The 18602-nt window shown below is 47.2% G+C and overlaps 1 protein-coding gene across 8 annotated transcripts in view; it reads right to left on the bottom strand.

Moving 5' to 3' along the window:
- Positions 1-293: 293 nt before the first annotated feature.
- Positions 294-18602, bottom strand: part of Cnot10 (CCR4-NOT transcription complex subunit 10) — a 55807-nt gene continuing 37498 nt past the window's right edge. For 6 of the 8 annotated variants that reach the window (XM_052187056.1, XM_052187061.1, XM_052187055.1 and 3 more), the window contains 7 exons: positions 13966-14079; positions 13385-13515; positions 12595-12630; positions 12280-12407; positions 7509-7584; positions 6075-6265; positions 294-575 (listed from right to left, as the gene is read on the bottom strand). In XM_052187056.1, coding sequence (XP_052043016.1) covers positions 6111-6265; positions 7509-7584; positions 12280-12407; positions 12595-12630; positions 13385-13515; positions 13966-14079 — 640 coding nt within the window. In that variant the 3' untranslated portion in view covers positions 294-575; positions 6075-6110. The remainder of the gene's footprint in view (positions 576-6074; positions 6266-7508; positions 7585-12279; positions 12408-12594; positions 12631-13384; positions 13516-13965; positions 14080-18602) is intronic. The other 2 variants (XM_052187059.1, XM_052187058.1) reach the window with 1 other exon arrangement.

Here is an 18602-nt window from a genome sequence, read left to right as displayed (position 1 = left end):
TTTTTGTTTTTGTTTTTTGTTTTTTTTCTCCAAGACAGGGTTTCTCTGTGTAGCCCTGGCTGTCCTGGAACTCACTCTGTAGACTAGGCTGGCCTTGAACTCAGAAATCCACCTGCCTCTGCCTCCCAAGTGCTAGGATTAAACACGAGTGCCACCACTGCCCAGCAAGCCAGAACATTTTAGTGACACAGTTCAGTTGCTAAGGCAACTGAGTCTTTGAAGAAAGGCTTTGGGTGCACCTGATTGCTATAACTCATGGCCCTCAAAAAAATAAAAACAAAATACAAGAAAAAAAAAAACCAAAGCAATTATTTATAACGGTCTTGGGTGCTAGGTCCAATCTCCATTACTATGGTGGTTTGAACAAGAATGACTCCGACAGACTCATATTTGAATGCTTGATCATCAGGGAATGAGACTTCGCGAAAGGGATTGGGAGGTGTGGCCTTGCTGGAGGAAGTGCATCACGGGGGTGGGGGTGGGGGTCCAGTGTTTCTCCCTGTGCATCATGGGTCAGGCCGTAGCTCTCAGGATGTCACTTCTCCAGCACTTCTGCCTTCCTGCCATGCTGTTCCCTGAAATGAAGATGATGAACTGAACCTTAGAAATCGTAAGCCAGCCCCAATTAAATGTTTCCCTTTATAAAAGTTGCTGTGGTCATGGTGTCTCTTCACAGCAATAGAACAGTGACTAAGACACATGCCACAAAATGGCTAAGAAAATAAAGTTTTAGTTGTTTTGTTGTTACATCAGCCTAGGCTATGTGGGACACCCCACACACTTATTTTTTTGGATTTGGTTTTTTCGAGACAGGGTTTCTCTGTGTAGCCCTGGCTGGAACTCACTCTGTAGACCAGGCTGGCCTCGAACTCAGAAATCCGCCTGCCTCTGCTTCCCAGAGTGCTGGGATTACAGGCGTGCACCACCACTGCCCGGCCACTCCACACATTTTGTTTTTGAGATAGGGTTTCTATGTGTACTCCTGGCTGTCCTGGAACTCATTCTGAAGCCAAGCTAGACGCAAACTCAAAAGTTCACTTGCCTCTCCCTCCTGAGTTAAAGGTATGCGCCACCATGGTCCCACTCCCTCTTTTTTTTTTTTTTTTTTTTTTGGTTTTTTTTGGATTTGGTTTTTTCGAGACAGGGTTTCTCTGTATAGCCCTGGCTGTCTTGGAACTCACTCTGTAGACCAGGCTGGCTTCGAACTCAGAAATCTGCCTGCCTCTGCCTCCCAGAGTACTGGGATTATAGGCGTGTGCCACCACCGCCCGGCTTTTTTTTTTTTTTAAGATTTATTTATTTATTATATGTAAGTACACTTTGACTGTCTTCAGAAACCCCAGAATAAAGAGTCAGATGGTTGTGAGCCAACATGTGGTTGCTGGGATTTGAACTCAGGACCTTCAGAAGAGCAATCAGTGCTCTTAACCACTGAGCCATCTCTCCAGCCCTCCCACTCCATATGTACACACACACACACACACACACACACACACACACACACACACCAGGGCATCAGGGCAAGAACTCAAATAGGCAGAAGCAGCGGCAGCAACCACGGAGAAACATTGCTTTGGGCTCGCACCCGGGCTTAATTTGGGATACCATTTTTTATACTGGGCCCAGTGGTAATAAAGCCCACAATGGGATGAGCCCTTTCCACATGCATCAACCATCAACCTGACGACCCACAGCCTTATCTGTGGGACAGCGTGGGGGAGTCCATTTTCTCAAGTGATGTCCCCTCTTCCCAGGTGACTGACTGGTCTGTGTGGAGTCAGCCCACACAGGCCCTTTCTTCCCATGCAAAGCTCAGGCACAAAGCCTGCCTGTCCCAGGGAGGGAATCGAGTACCAAGGACTGACATGGGGCCCAGGACATTTCAGTAGCTTTTCCTGTTGGCCTCCAAGAACGAGGGTCAGGAGAGACTCTGCAAAGGAGATGGCACCATGTGAACTCAATCGTTCAGGGCACACAGGCCATAGAGGGTGAGTGGATTCATCCAGTCTGTGGGCCAGGCTTCTCTGCGACCACCCAACTGTATTTTAATTACTAGTATCCTAACTGTTTTCACTTACTGTGCCACAGCACAGGAATGGAGGTCATAGAACTGGGTCTCTCCTTCCTCCAAGTGGAATCGTCGGGACTAACCTCAGCCCGGCTGGCTTGTTGGTGAATTACTTTTTCCACTCAACTATTTGATCTGCCCCTTTTAAGAGATGGAGCCCTATGGAGCCCAGGCTGGCCTTGTTGTACCTCGTTTGTGAGTCTAAAAGACCAACCAGGAGACAACCCTGATGCAATCACATTAGGGTTTCTTCATTACAAACTCGAGTTAGCTTAGTCACCGCTATCCCACAGGATGGACGGTTTGGTGAAGCAGCCTCAAACCCTCGGCAGAGCAAGGCTTTACAGGAAATGGGAGCAGGGGGTATCCAGCCTGGCAAGCATCTGATTAATTGAATGACTATCGTAAGCTAACAGGTTGGTGCTCTGAAGCAAGACCACGAACAATCAGAACAATCACAAACGGTCTGAAAGTCCATCTGAAACAATCAGACTGATCTTTGACTGACTGTTGCTAGGAAGTAGCTAGGGAGTAGCTCTGACTAAGTCTGTCTCGAAAAAACAAACAAACCAAAAAAACCCAAAAAAAGCCAGGTGGTGGCACACGCCTGTAATCCCAGCACTCTGGGAGGCAGAGGCAGAGGCAGGCAGATTTCCGAGTTCGAGGCCACCCTGGTCTACAGAATGAGTTCCAGGACAGCCAGGGCTACACAGAGAAACCCTGTCTCGAAAAAAACCAAAATCCAAAAAAACCCCAAACAAACAAACAAACAAACAAACAAACAAACAATTCTGAGTCAGTCGTTAACAATTTGGGCCTTGATCAGCAATCCGTTGTCTTGGTCTCAATCTTTTCTTTTCTTTTTTTTCCTTGGTTTTTTTGGAGACAGGGTTTCTCTGTGTAGCCCTGGCTGTCCTGGAGCTCACTCTGTAGACCAGGCTGGCCTCGAACTCAGAAATCCACCTGCCTCTGCCTCCCAGAGTGCTGGGATTACAGGCGTGCACCACCACCGCCCGGGCGGTCTCAATCTTTTCTTGTCCATTCTTCCCATCCATCCTAGCTCCCTCTCCAGGTAACTTATTCAATGTAGCTGTGGATATCTACAAACATCTGCCCAGCACCATGCCAACAGTGGAGGCAATTCACCTTTTCTAAAGGATATCTACAATATTTTCCAATTTAAAGTTGTCAGAATGGCAATCTTATAACATACACACCTTATTTTGTGAAAAATTATTCAATATTTTAAATTCTTGCTTGCATCTTGAACTTGGTAGGTAGCAAGGCAGACATAAACTCCTATTCCACCTTCTACGTGCTGTGATTACAGACTTGTACCACCACACCTTTGTAAAAGGATCTGCAATGTTCCTTGAACTTGCCTGGTAAGATTCCCAAGACAAGAACAGGCTGAAGCAGGCCAGATCAGGGATGTGCCTGTCTCTCTGGTTTTGACTTCTTTTTGTTTTTTTTTTTTGTTGGAGGTAGGTTTCTTGTTGGTTTTTGTTGTTGTTTTTTCCAGACAGGGTTCTCTGTGTAGCCCTGGCTGTCCTGGAACTCACCCTGTAGACCAGGCTGTCCTGGAACTCAGAAATCGGCCTGCCTCTGCCTCCCAAGTGCTGGGATTACAGGTGTGCGCCACCGCCTCCTCCTGGCTGTTGTTGTTTTTCTTTTCTTTTCTTTTGTTTTTTTGAGATAGGGTATCACTATGTAGCCTTAAACTTAAGGAATTGGCCTGCATCTGCCTCCGGATTGTTGGGATTAAAGGAGTGCTATGCCATATCTATCTATCTATCTATCTATCTATCTATCTATCTATCTATCTAAGTGTATTTGTGTAAAAGTAACTTTTATCCGACAAATGCAATTATTTTCTTTCTTTCTTTTCTTCTCTTTCTTTTTCTTTCTTTTTCTAAGACAGGATCTCTCTGTATAGCCCTGGCTGTCCTGGAACTCACTCTGTAGACCAGGCTGGCCTCGAACTCAGAAATCTGCCTGCCTCTGCTTCCCAGAGTGCTGGTATTTCAAGCATGTGCCACCACTGCCGGGTGTGCAATTGTTTTCTTTTTCTAAAGATTTATTTATTTATTATATGTAAGTACACTGTCGCTGTCTTCAGATACTCCAGAGAGGGCATCAGATCCCTTTGTGGATGGTTGTGAGCCACCATGTGGTTGCTGGGATTTGAACTCAGGACCTCTGGAAGAGCAGTTGGTGCTCTTTACCGCTGAGCCATCTCTCCAGCCCCAATTGTTTTCTTTCTTTCTTTTTTTCTGAGACAGGGTTTCCCTGCATAGCCCTGGCTGTCCTGGAACTCACTCTGTAGACCAGGCTGGCCTCAAACTCAGAAATCCACCTGCCTCTGCCTCCCAAGTGCTAGGATTAAAGGTGTGCGCCACCACTGCCAGGCTTCCCAATTGTTTTAAGAGGGCTACTGCTGAATAAGCTAACCTTTTCTAAACTGTCAGGCTGCTTCAACTCAGCCGTTCTGGCTCAAGCTCCTCTTTAGGCTGATTGATTCAATCTGGCTTCTCTCTGTTTCTCACTGAAGTGCTCTGCTTGGCCTCAAACTCTGGTAATTCATTCTAATCTTCTGGATCCTTCTCATTCTCTGGCTCATTCTGTCTGCACCTGTAACCTGTCTCTGTAAAACTACACACACACACACACACACACACACACACACACACTCTGTGCTGCTCTTTTAAAATAACCTTTACTGTCTCTTCTCCTGAGAGCTGGGTGTGTCCTATCTGACTCATTCAGTTAAACCTTTCTCAGATTCGTCACTTTGTCAGCCCCTCACCTAAACATCACTTTCAAACATGGCTGGTTCCTTCTATAGACTAACCCTACCTTCACTGTTAGGGATTAAAGGTGTGTACCAAGGATGTGTCTGTATTCCAGCCGGATCATACTGTAATCCAGGACATGTTTGCCTTCTGGCTGGATCACATAGACCCAGGTCTTTGGATGTGATCGCTTATCAGAGCAGCCATGTTGTTTCCACATATGTGAGCAAGCACTGAGCTCATCTGTTGCAGGTGCTTGCAGAGACCAGAACATGCTGTCATATACTCCTGGAACTGGGAGCTATAGGCAGTTGTGAGTCACGTGGTGGAAGGAACAGAACTCTGGTTCCTTACAAGACCAGCAAGTGCTCTTCACCACTGAGCCATCTGTTCAGCCCCACGGTCAGGAATTTTTCAGTAAATGATTCCTATTGTATTATTTGTCTCCTTTAAACTCAATTATATCCATCCTGTGGTGTGTGAATGAGAAAGGCTTCAGAGGCTCATAGATCTCAATGTTTGGTCCCCAGGGAGAGGCACTACTTGAAAGGATTAGGAGATGTGGTCTTGTTGGTGGTAGTGTGTTCCTGAGAGTGGGCTCTGAGGTTTCAAAAGCTTACACTGAGCCCAGAGTCTCTCTTGGTCTAGGGACCAGGATGTGGCTCTCAGCTCCAGGGCCACATGTGCCACCAGGCTCCCTGTCACAATGATAACGGACTAACCCTCTGACACTGTAAGCCAGACCCCAGTTAAACGCTTTCCTTCCTAAATTGCCTTGGTCATGGCATTTCCTCTCAGCAACAGGGCAGTGACCCTGTAGGTGAGAATGAACTGACCTCACCCCTATACCCCAGGGTCAACTTCTAAAATGGCTAGAACTGATGTTTCTTTCTGTTAGTTTTTTTTTTTTTCTTTCAACTTTGACAATAAATCTGTTGCTAAACTATTCCAAAACAGACTATGAAACTGTTCTGATAAGAATATGTTTTAATGCCTAGACAAAGACATACCAACACAATGGTTCACAATTAAAAGACTGGCAGAGATTAAATAAAAACTGAAAGTGGGTTATGAGTCCTTAATTTTAAGTAAGCCTCTGGCATAAAACCCAGCAGGTACAATAGTCTCAAACTGCCTTCCATCCCAGCAGCACCATTGCCACTGTGCTTCTTTACTGGCTTTCCTGAAGAACAACTGAAAGGCCCTGAACATACCCTGGGCCTCAGGTGACAGCTCCCCAAGGTAAGCTCTCACTTCCTCTGCACGGTGGTGAATGCCGGCATTTGGATGGGCTGGATGGGGTGCACAGGCTGGAATACTGTCTTCTTCCTTACATCAGAGTGCGCCTTTACTGCAGGGAGCAGCTGGTTCCGCTTGATCATCTGCAAGGCCAACTGCGTATTACCTAGAAAAAACACAGTCCATTAAGGAGAACCAGGCACACAGCATTGTATAGAACCCTAAAAAGGAGAAGGAGTCCTCGATGTCTCTGCTCTGCCGCCCTGGCTGTGCATGACGACAAGCAACAGATGCCCAGACAAGTTTTTATATATAGGCAGGCTGTACAAAAGAAGGGGTTCAAGGGATTCAGGACCAGCAACTTAGAGAAGTCCTGGCTTTCAGTCAGCTAAGCCCTCAGAGTGCCAGACATTTAATATCTCTTCAACTACAAAACAGAAATGACTGGAGAGATGTTGCAGAGGTTAAGAATACCGGCTGTTCTTCCAGAGGACCCAGGTTCGATTCCCAAGTGCCTGGCTTTGATTTGACAATTCTTGTAACAAGTGGCATTGTGATTCATGTTCTCTATTAAGAGTCAATCAGCTGCCTAGGAAAACTTTCATGTTCAGTTTAATTTTAATTTTGATGGTCAGAAGTTAAAGATTTATTTATTTATTGAGTACACTCTAGCTGTCTTCAGACACTTCAGAAGAAGGGATCAGATCTCGTTATGAATGGTTGTGAGCCACCATGTGGCTACTGGGAACTGAACTCAGGACCTTCAGAAGAGCAGTCAGTACTCTTCCCGCCCCCCCCCCCCCCCCAAGACAGGGTTTCTCTGTATAGCCCTGGCTGTCCTGGAACTTACTTGGTAGACCAGGCTGGCCTTGAACTCAGAAATCCGCCTGCCTCTGCCTCCCAAGTGCTGGGATTACAGGCATGCGCCACCACTGCCTGGCGAGCAGTCAGTACTCTTAACCTCTAAGCCATCTCTCCAACCTGAGGGTCAGAAGCTAATACTTGGCATTTTTCACAGACTAAAGGGTACATTTTAATTTGTGAGCAGGAATCTGCATATCAAATCCTTGCCGACTCCTCTTTTCCCCATCCCATCTGTTCAGCTCCAAAGGCAGTGTGTATGTGTGTGCGCGTGTGGTCAGAGGACAGCTTTGTGACTAAGGCTCCCGTCACTGTTGTCACTGAGGTACAGTACCCTTCGCTATACTTGTTACTTAGAAAACTTGGGTCATGTTCTCAAGGACTCAGGTGCTTTACATCGCATGATCACATGACTCTCCTGCCTCCTCTCAAATGCTTTATTAAGTACAAACCAACACGCCTTGTTGCCTTGAGTTTGAATCTGCAGTGATGGCAGACACCCAAACTCTGGAGCACTTTGAAAGTCAACACCCTGCAGCCTCACTCACCGTTCTGCAGCTCCAGGTAGACGGCCAGCAGGATGGCCTCAGGGGGCACCTCTTTAGGATGGGTCATCGATGCCGCCTTTGCCCATGAGAGAGAGAGACAGTGAGAACCCACAGTTCAGATACAGCTCCAAGTACTGTGACACACACAAGGTCCCCAGACACACTCCCCACGGGACGCTGGCAAGCTGACTCCGGAGTCCTGCTCTAGGGCCGCTTGGCAGCTCTGCTGCCTCTCAGCTGCCTTTGCTCAGGGTCTTGTTCTGTGCCCAAGGTGGCCTCACACTGAGTGTCCTGGGCTTGGGGCTACTATGCTTGGCCATCTGTGGCCAAAGGGGACGATAGGCCTTCAACACAGGGTGATGATCCTGCCTCACACCCTGGGTACAGGGCACAGGAACATACCACCTCCCTTGGCATTATCTTTTCTGGAAACCTACTGACTACTAAATATGTACTTCCCTCATGTATGGCATGAGAATGGAGGTTCCCAGCCCCACCTATTTACCCAGCACTGCTCTTGGCTCCCCAGTCCTTATTTATTTTTTGAGCCAGCAATCCCAGAGTATTCAACCAAGAATAACCCTGAACCTCTAACCCTGACCTCTACCTGGCTCAGAGTTACAGGCCTGTAAAAAAAATTTTTTTTAGATCAGTTTACTTTTTTTTTCATGTATGTATGTATGTATGTATGTGCACCACATCCATGCCCAGCAAACTGAGGAGGTCAGAAGAAAGCATCAGATCCTCAGGAACTGAAGTTTATAGATGGTTGTGAACCACTAAGTGGATGCTGGGAAACAAACCTGAGTTCTCTGCAAGAATAAGTGCTCCTAATAGCTGAGCTATCACCAGGTGGTAGTGGCACACCCCTTAACCTCAGTAGATTGAGGGTCAGAGGCAGTGGGTGTCTGAGTTCAAGGCCAGCCTGGTCTACAGAGTGACTTCTGAGATAGCCAGAGCCAGAGTTAAAGAGATACCGTTTCGAAAACAAATGAATAAAAGCTGGACAATCTTTCTAGTGCCTAATTCCCTTTTCCCTGTTTATCCTTTTGTGCATGTGTGGGGCAGTGTATGCGCCACAGTACACAGCAGAGGCCAGAGGACAACTGTACAAGCTGCTTCCACAAGGGGTCCTAGGGGGAGGTGAACTTAGGCCATTAAGCCTGACAGCAAGTGACTTTACCAGTGAAATGCCTTCCTAGCCCTGTTTTCCAGAGGTCAGATCCTTGGAGCTGGAGTTACCAGGTGACTGGCAGCACCTAACTGGGGTGTTCTATATGCTCTCACTGCTGAGAAACCTCAGCAGCTCCACAAATTTGGCTTTTTATCTTACAGCTCTTCTTCTTGAAAGGGTCTCTTACTGCATAGCCAGGGAATGTCTGGAGCTTGCTATGCAGGTCAGGCTGTCCTTAAATTCAGAGATCTACCCGTCTCTTGTCTTCCATTGAAGGCCACCATGACCGGCTTATTGTTCTGAGACGGTAGAACCTGAGGCTGTTCAAGCTGACCCTAACATTTCAACCCCCACCTTCTGTCTCCCCAGTAGGAGGACTGCAGGGCTGCACAACAGATTGCCTCTCTCCTTTCCCAGGAGCTCACTCTGCCTCTGCTGTTTTGCACATTACTGAGTCTGCACCAGGTTTACTCCTGTCTCTTCAGAACAGAATTTTTTTGGGAATGTGGAGGTTCAAGACAGAGTTTCTTTGGGTGGCAATGGCTGTCCTGGAACTCTGTAAACTAGGGTGGCCTCAGAGTCAGAGTTTCACCTGCATCTACCTCCTGAGTGCTGGAATTAAAGGTGTGTACCAGAAGGCCTGGCTGTTTTGTTTGTTTAATTGTTTCTGTTTAAGTCAGGGTCCCTCTGTGTAGTCCTGCTGTCTTCTACAGGACAGGGAACAGTTGCACTTACAACACCCTCTGCATGAAAATGCACTTGGTGGGGCAGGGGCTTCACCCTTAAGACGGGGAGGCAAAAGGAAGGACAGAACCTTGAGGTTAGCCTTGGCTACAAAGCGAGACTCTACTTCTTTTTTTTTGTTTGTTTTTTTTTTTTGTTTTTTTGGATTTGTTTTTTTTTGAGACAGGGTCTCTCTGTATAGCCCTGGCTGTCCTGGAACTCACTCTGTAGACCAGGCTGGCCTCGAACTCAGAAATTCTCCTGCCTCTGCCTCCCAGAGTGCTGGGATTATAGGCATGCGCCACCACTGCCCCGCTTAAGACTCTGCTTCAACAAACACACACCACATGCTTTCCTGAGTGAAGTAACTCCCAGATTCAAGCAAAAGCTGCCACCGAATCCGTGTCAGCAGTGCAGCTCACCAGCAGTTCCCTCTGATGCTGGCCTGCTTAAGAATGGGAGTCTGGGTGTTAAAACCCCAGGACAGACACCTGGTGCCTGTCCCTGGCAGTCTCAGGGCTCTCTCCCCACCGCTCTGCTTCTTCCTTTAATCCAAGTAGGAAAATATTCTTGTACGAATACTTCTTTCCCCCCCTTCAATTTCCTTGAGGCAAGATCTCTCAGTGTGGCCCAGCCTGGCCTTGAGTCTTTCGTAAGACCATGAGTGCCCACCACTGTGCCCGCCCTGCCCACTAAGACAGGAGGCTCCGGATGGTGAGCAAAGCTCAGTCAGGCGGCAGAGAGGCAGCGGCGAGCCCGTGAACACAGTGGGGGGTTGAGAAGTCTCTTGCTGTATGGCTGCTCTGTAAGGTAGACGCCTACCTGAGGGGCAGACAGCGTGACGTGCCCTGGAAGGCAGGCTGAGGGTGGGCACAGACGTGTGGCTGCTGCTCATCTCACCAGAGCTGTGCCGCCTCTGCCACCACTGCCCCACTGTGCCTGCCCGATCGGAGACCAGACTCACTCTTATGTGAGGGGCACTCACATGTGCCTCTGCCATCACAGACGGCTGGCTAACAGCTAGCTCTACAAGGCCAAAGTGTCATCTGTGCCTGCACTGTGGCTTTATGTGGGCAGGAGCACTACTACACTTTGTGGATACTCACATCTTTATTTGTTTGAGGGAAAGGGGTGTTGAGATGGATCGGGGGTAAAGAAAATAAGTTAATAACCTCAAGCTGTCTTCTAACTTATACACATGCACAGTATTCTTCTTTAAATCCCATTTTCTCTTAGGGCTGGTAAACACAGGTCATTTGTTGTTATTCCTTGCACTGACCATAGTCTCTCTCTATAGCCTTTCATAGAATAAGAGAATTAAAGGAAACGGGGCAGTGATACTGCACGCCTTCAATCTCAGCACCTGGGAGGCAGAGGCAGGTGAATTTCTGAGTTCGAGGCCAGCCTGGTTTACAGAGTGAGTTCTAGGACAGCCAGGGCTACACAGAGAAACCCTGTCTCAAAAAACCAAAGAGAGAGAGAGAGAGAGAGAGAGAGAGAGAGAGAGGGGAGAAGAGAGTGGGAGAGGGAGGGAGGGAGAGAATTCAAGGTAACAACTTTCTGAGACTTAATGGCACTTGGCTGCTGATTATTCGGAATCAGAGCCTGACTCTCTAAGTCACTGTTCTGCTGTCCTAGACATGGTGGACCTCCCAATTAACAATGGCCCTGCCACTGGATTAACCCAAAGAACCGAGACCAATAACAAACCTGAGACCCCGACAGGGCTGACCTCATCTATCGTCTACCTGCACTACGAGAACCTGATCAGGACTAACACACTAACTGCAGGTCAAAAGCCCTGCTGGCCACAGGGCCTGGGGTCAGAGGGCATCAGAAAGGCCCATCACTGACAAGATGTCTCACCTCTTTGCAGTTTATAGCTTACGTGCTCAGCATCTCAAAGTTTCCCTGGAGAGGTCAGCATCAATTTTTTGATTTTGTACTTGAAATGCTGACTAAATAAGAGCAAGCTCTCAGATGGTTACTTCCCAGGGTATAGCCCGTCACTTGTCCACACATCAAGGTCACCCGTGTGAGCCCAGTGTATAGGAGATGCCATGTCTCCTGGGAGTTGGATCAGACTCAGTGTCAGTCTCCCTAATAATGTGGGAATGCAGGTTCTCTCATGATGTCTTTTTGTTTTGTTTCTTGAGATGGAGTTTCTTTGTGTAGCTCTGGCTGTCCTGGAACTGGCTCTCTGCCTGCCCCTGCCTCCTGAGTGCTGGGATGAAAGGCATGCACCATGATCAATACCATGACCAAAGAAGTTTGGGAAGGAAAGGGTTTATTTTCACTTCTAGTTTACAGTCCATCATCCAGGGAAGTCAGGAGGAACTCAGACAGGGAAGGAACCTGGAGGCAGGAGCTGATGCAGAGGCCATGGAGGGGTGCTGATTACTGGCTTGCTCCTCATGGCTTGCTCAGCCTGCTTTCTTATAGAACCCAGAACCACCAGCCCAGGGATGGCCCCACCTACTATCAATCAGTAAATAAGAAAATGTCCTACAATCAGATCTTATGGAGGCAATTTTTTTCATTGAAGAGTCCCTCTTCCCAAATTATTCTCGCTTCTGTAAAGTAATATAAACCAGGCAGCACACAGGGTCTCACTATGTGGCTCTGGATGGCCTGGAACGCTTTGTAGGTTGGCCTAGCCTTGAACTCAGAGATCTACCTACCTATCTCTACCTCCCAAATGCTGGGATTAACAATGTGCTCCACCATACTCCCAAGAATATTTTAAACATGGAAAAATATTTCGGATGTTTAATAAATTGGCCATAAACCTCAATCAGAAATCACAAGCTCCACAAACTCCCCGGCCCTTGAAGGGCTGGTGTCACGAGGCCGCCCTCTCCCGTGTCCTCTCACCTGATGCAGACATTTCCGGGCCTTGTCGTACTCACTCCTCAGGCAGTAGGCGCTGCCCAGGTTGAAGAGCATCACAGTCCGGGCAGAGTTGACAGAACTGGGGTAGCACTGAGGGGCGCGCTTGCCAGCTGAGGAGAGAGCGTAGACAGGGATAAGGGGTTGTGTGGAGGACAGACAGCTCCGCTCCACGCTGAGCACTTGGGACAAAGCACTATTCCTCAGGCTGACAGATACACGAAGGACACAGAGATGCAGGGTCTAAGTCTTTGGGATACAGGCCAGGCTACTTAAGGATTTACAAAACTTCTTACTTACAGGATTCCATTGCTTCATTTTCACCCTTGTCTGATCCTACAAATACATGAAAATAAATCTGAGGGCAGGGCAACAGCACATCTTCTAAACACCTACGTTTCTTACCAAATAGGAAGTTAACGTGTGCAAGTACTTGCTTTTGGTGATGTGGAGGCTCTGTTAAAGGTGTCAGGATGCGACCCCACCACCCCACGTGATTAGTCATGAGGAGGGGACAATAGGGTCTCACATAATTAGACACTTAAACGTGACTGAAAACTGTTTGAAAACCATGTCTCCATTCCCTCTTGCACAGTGGAATCAGTTCAAAGAAAAAAGTGTCAGAACCAAACCAAAATAAATCTTAAGCCAGGCAGCTGGCACAAGCGCCTGCAATCCTAGCACTCAAAAGGTCCAGCCAGTCAGAGGGCGGCATGAGCCCAGGAGTTTGAAGCCAGCCTGGCAAACAGTGAGATTACATCTCTTAAAAAAACAAAAATAAAACTTGGGGGGTGGGGGGGAGGAGGGGTGTGGGGTGCAAGGAAGAAAGGAAGAAAGGAAGGAAGGAAGGAAGGAAAGAAGGATGGAAGGAAGGAAGAAAGGAAGGAAGGAAGGAAGGAAGGAAGGAGGGAGGCTGGAAGGGAAGGGAAGAGTCAAACAGAGCAGCCTCTGAGAGAATGGCCGTAGCATGGAGAGCAGACTTCTAACTCCCTTCCCTTCACAGCCATGCCCTGAGGTCCCTCACATCCTCAGTTACACAGGGAGGAAGTGGCAGCAGTGGCCAGTTCTGATCAAATGTGTCCTCAGTAACCTTGGTCCTGCTCATTTGAAGAGATCCCTAGGGAGACATCAGTGACATTCTCTGGGTTCAAGTGTGTAATGGCATCAGATATTCTGTCGAGGGAGATGAGGGCTTCTGCGGCATATAAATGGCCCAAAAATCTGAAATGAAAATGCAAATTCTAGTCTGAATAACAGGTCATCACAGAAATGTTTAATGTATAGAGACAATGGGCATGCATTTCACATACTTCACCTCCCTGACCAGAAAGCTAAGTTTATTTAGGCTATTCTAACCCATCAAGAAGGCTAACTCTCTACAACAAGCCTATTTCCTGAATCCCAGCCATGTGTTCTCTGTGTAGCCCTGGCTGTCCTGGAACTCACACTGTAGAGCAGGCTGGCCTCGAACTCAGAAATCCACCTGCCTCTGCCTCCCAAGTGCTGGGATTACAGGCGTGCGCCACACCACTGCCCGGCCAGGATTAACGGTCTTAACCTGCCCATGTGCTTTCTTCACTGGCACATATCCCACTGGAGGGGAAACACACCCATGTAGAAAGCAATCAGAAACTTTGAAACAAGCAAGAGTGCAGGTGAAGTCATACTTACTTAAGAGAGCCAGATAGCTTAGGCTGCTGCAGGAGCTGATCAGCATGGTTCAAAGCCATGAGGTTATCTCCTAAGGCCAGGGCCACATAGGCACTGCATGCAAGGATGGAGCACCTACAACACAAGAGAGGAGGCCGGACTCTGGTTACTCATACGTCAGCAGTGCCTTCGTCCAGTACCAAAAGCCCGTGAAAACAACAACAATGTAAGGACTGAGCAGACTATACGGATCTGAGAGCAGGAGGGAAGGGCTGGAGGGAGAGCAAGGCTGGGAAATGATTTAATTATACCATAATCTCAAAAAAAAAAAAAATCTAAAAAAAAAAAAAAAATACAGTGAGAATAAGTAAAACACAAAGGCTTAAGGGTAAAGTGACATGTAGGACACATGTTTCCAAATACACTTTTCAAATGTGCATATATGTACATATGTATCTACATGCTAGGTAACACACTAGAATCCCAGTACTAGGAAGAAGACAGGGATAGGAGGCTCTCTGGTTTGAGACCAGCCTGGGCTGCATGGTGAGCTTATAAAAATAGTTCCTATTTAATATATAATTTTATTGAGGTTATAATTACATCATTTCCCTCTTTTCTCCCGCCACACCCTCCCATGTATAGTCTTTCCTGCTCCCTTTCATATCCATCGTCTTTCCCCCAAATCTTCATGTCATCCTTCTACAGGGCCATGCTAATCTCTGCTTTGGTCCAATTTTAGTATCTATGCCTCCAACTAAGAGTCTTACTCTAAGGTGCAGAGTGCGTGTCATCCTAGCAATGGTGGTCATGGGGCAAGGGTCCCCTTGGAATTGCACTGCGGACTTTATTTCCTTTTAGACAAGACTTCAGTATGTGTCCTGGGTGGCCTGGCTGCCTACCTGTCCTCAGAGTTACAGTCTAGACAGGCCTTATACATGAGGCGCGCCCCCTCCCCCAAATCAAGTGCTCAAAGACAGGGTCTTACTCTGTAGTCTAAGCAACTCTCCTGCCTCAGCTTCTCCAGTGTTAGGATTGGACCCATGAGTCACTCTCTGGCATGTATTAGAGAGACCAGGGTCCTCAAACCCAGACCCACCTGCTCTGCCTCCAGCGCCAGAATGAAAGCTCAATGCACTGCACGTGGCTTTCTCCGATCCCTTCCCCCCAATTACTATTTTTTATGTATGTGCAGCACGCATGCGCATGCTTAGTCCTTCATAGGCCAGAAGAGAGCATCAGATCCTCTGGACTGTAGTTGCAGATGTTTGTACGTCACCAAGTAGGCACTGGGAATTGAACTCAGGTCTTCTAGTGTTCTTAGCTGTTCAGCCATCTCTCCAGCCTCCTCTAATCTTTGTTTGTTTGAGACAGAGTCTCTCTACATAGCCATGGCTGTCCTGGAACTCACAACCAGGCTGGCCTCAAACTCAAGATATCTGCCTGCCTCTCTCTAACTTCTGAATGCTGAAGATTAAAGGCGTGTGTCACCACAACACCAAGCTAGGCTGCGCCATGGCCATGATCCCTGGGGCAGGCAGGTCTTGGCTGGCAGACTTGAGGGACCAAGGAAGGGAACAATGACTGGTTAGGCATAGCTCACCTTCAGAAGCATGTCAGTAGTTAATACTTCTTCTTTTGGCTTGTTTACTTGACCTTACTAATTTGATTAAGTAAGTGGTGTTTTAAGACAAGGACTCGTGTAACCCAGGTTGCCCTAGACTCATTCTATGGCTAAGGACGGCCTTCAACTCTGATTATTCTTGCCTCCACGCCCGAAGAAGAGCTGAGATTATAGGCATGGGTCATCATACCTGGTTGTTGAATTGTTTCATCCAGTTCCAACTAGCCTCCAACTCACAAGTAACTGAGGACGTCTTTAATTTCTGACCTCCCTGCCCCCACCTTCTGAGTACTAAGACTGCAGATATCTGACTACTTTGTGTGGCTGGGGATTTAGCCCAGGGCTTCATGGGTGGCAGGTAAATCTTCCAACTAAGCCACACCAATCTTCTTACTCCAATTTTATTGTAGAGCCTTTTTACTTGAATAAAATGATCTTTGGTGTGTGTGAACATGTATGTGCTATATTACATGGGTAGTGGCCAGAGACAGTTGGTCAGGGTGGGTCTCTCTTCCTACCATGTAGATTCTGAGAAGTGAATTCAGGTCTTATTGGTGGCAAACACTTTCACCCAGTGAAGTAACATGCACATCTGAGCTAACTTCTAGGGCGGGTCCAAACCCCTCTGTGTTTTTATTTAAGAACAGCAATGTTCATACATTCTCCAGGTACACAGTGCACCCAGAGGCAGAAGCAAAAGGATAGTGTGTGTTAGGCCACCTGGGATACACTTAGAAAAATAAAATTAAAGGGAGGGGTACTAGAGACGTGGCACAGAAGCTGAGTACTGGGTGCTCTTGCAGAGGACCTGGGTTCGAGTCCCAGCACTGTCTGTAACTCTAGTTCCAGGGAATTGGACACTATCTTCTGTCCTTCATAGGCACCAGGTACACACAGCAAAACTACACATACACATAAAGAAAAAAATTTTTAACAGTCACACATGTGGCGGGTGGTGGTGGCGGCGCACGCCTTTAATCCCAGCACTTGGGAGGCAGAGGCAGGCGGATTTCTGAGTTCGAGGCCAGCCTGGTCTACAGAGTGAGTTCCAGGACAGCCAGGGTTACACAGGGAAACCCTGTCTTGAAAACAAACAAACAAACCAAAGCAAAACAACAAAAAAACTAGTCACACATGTATTGTTAGAAAGGAAAATAAACTTATTTAGTATGATGACTGAATGCAAACCCTTACACTTGTAGCCAGAGGGCGAGTGTCTCTAGCAGCTGAAGACGACCACAGCGGTTAGATGCTCACAACGCTCCATCTTATCTTTATCCAGTTTTACCTATGGCTCTTCCAATGAGGGCAAAAAGCGAGTCCTTTAAGAGCAGTAGCACAGTTTTCCACACTTATACAACACTGTGCTATTCTCTAGGAGGTACAGGTAACTTAAAGAATATGGGCTATGCCAAGCATGGCGGTACACATCTGCATTCCAAGTTGTTGGGAGCAGAGGCAGGGGGACAGTGTTCAAGGCCACCCTGTTCTCGAGAAAAACAACAAGCTGGGTGTTTTGGTGCAGGCAGGCCTTTAATCACAGCACTTGTGAGGTAGAGGCAGGTGGATCTCTGTGTGTGAGTTCGAGACCAGCCTGGTCTACAGAGTGAGTTCCAGGACAGCCAAGGCTACATAAAGAAATTCTCTCAAAAAATAAATAAATAAAATAAATAAATAAATAAAAGAAAGAAAGAAAGAAAGAAAAAGAAAAGAAAAACAACAAAAGCAAAAGCTTCAGTAGACCCCTCCTTCCTTGGCTCCGACAGCAAGTTGTAGCTCCTGGTGCGCAGAACAGGACCACATGAGGCAGGCTCACTGGCAAGCACTGACCCTAGCCTTTCCTGACAGTAGTGGCTGTTACTGCTCCAGTCTACTGTCAGTCTCTCTGGGTCCAGAAATGAGTCATGCAAGTTCTGCAGCAGGGCAGTTTTCCAGCAAGCCCACATCATACCTATGTGTAAGAGTGAATGCTACCCCCAACCTTTACCATAGTACCATTAAAATTATATTAGCAAAATCAACCTCCTAAAACATTTAAATATGTCAATATAAAACTGGGGCCACTGATGGTTTGGTAATAAATTACCTTGGCTAACATTCAGTCCTCAGCACCAAAACCCAACAAATCTGGCTGGCAACCAGATCAAGGGCTATAGAGTTAAGGCAGATTCACTACCCTGTACCAACTTTTATGACACCTCTTCCTGAGGCCTGATAATCCACTCCAGATCACTTCTTAGCACCCTCTCCACTCAGTTTCCTGTTAGAAAATAGTGCTTCCCATAGACTGAACAACAAAAAGAAACACCCCCTGCTCTATCTACTAAGCCCTTGCAGAAAATCATTTTACTTTTGATCACTGCTACTTAAAATACTCCCCCTCCCCAACATACACTACACCCTGGAGTCACTGTCTGATCCGTTTACCTGACTGCTCAGTGGATCTGACAGCTCATCGGACTGGAAGATGGAAGAGGCAAGGGCAGAGACGCTTGAGCTTCTGCCCCCCTCCCCGTGGAGAATCTGACAAACCCCTCACTCTATAGCAAGGCCTGAGGATCTGGCTAAGTCCCCCCCCCCCCCCCAACAACAACTAGAGAGAGAAAGAAGGAAAGGTGAAGAGGACGTCTCCTTAAGCAGCAGTCACGATCAGTGGCAGAAGTCGAGGCACTAAAAACCATCTGACGGGTACCCTGGGGACTAAAGGAAAGCAGTCCAGATACTGCAAACTCCAACCAAAGGTAAAGAGGCTGACACGGTCAAAATCACTATTTTCCAAAAGAAAATATGTTTACAATGCAATTTCACAACAAGTATCATTTGAAAAATTTGCTAACGAAACCAATCAATGCACAGCAAAGGGAAAAATGTAAGAATTCAACGAAACAAAAATAGAATAGTCCTAAACTACAAGGCTTATTCTACTTCTCTACAAGTAATCATGAAAAAGTTACCTGTCAGCTATAATCTGACTCCTCATTCTCTTGCCTTTACCTCCGGAGTGTGACACCATGTCCTCTATGCTGCGGTGGGG

This window comes from Apodemus sylvaticus, chromosome 7, assembly GCF_947179515.1.
Source record: "Apodemus sylvaticus chromosome 7, mApoSyl1.1, whole genome shotgun sequence".
NCBI lineage: Eukaryota > Metazoa > Chordata > Mammalia > Rodentia > Muridae > Apodemus > Apodemus sylvaticus.
Note: the sequence above shows the minus strand (reverse complement) of the source record. Positions and strands in the feature narration are given on the sequence as shown.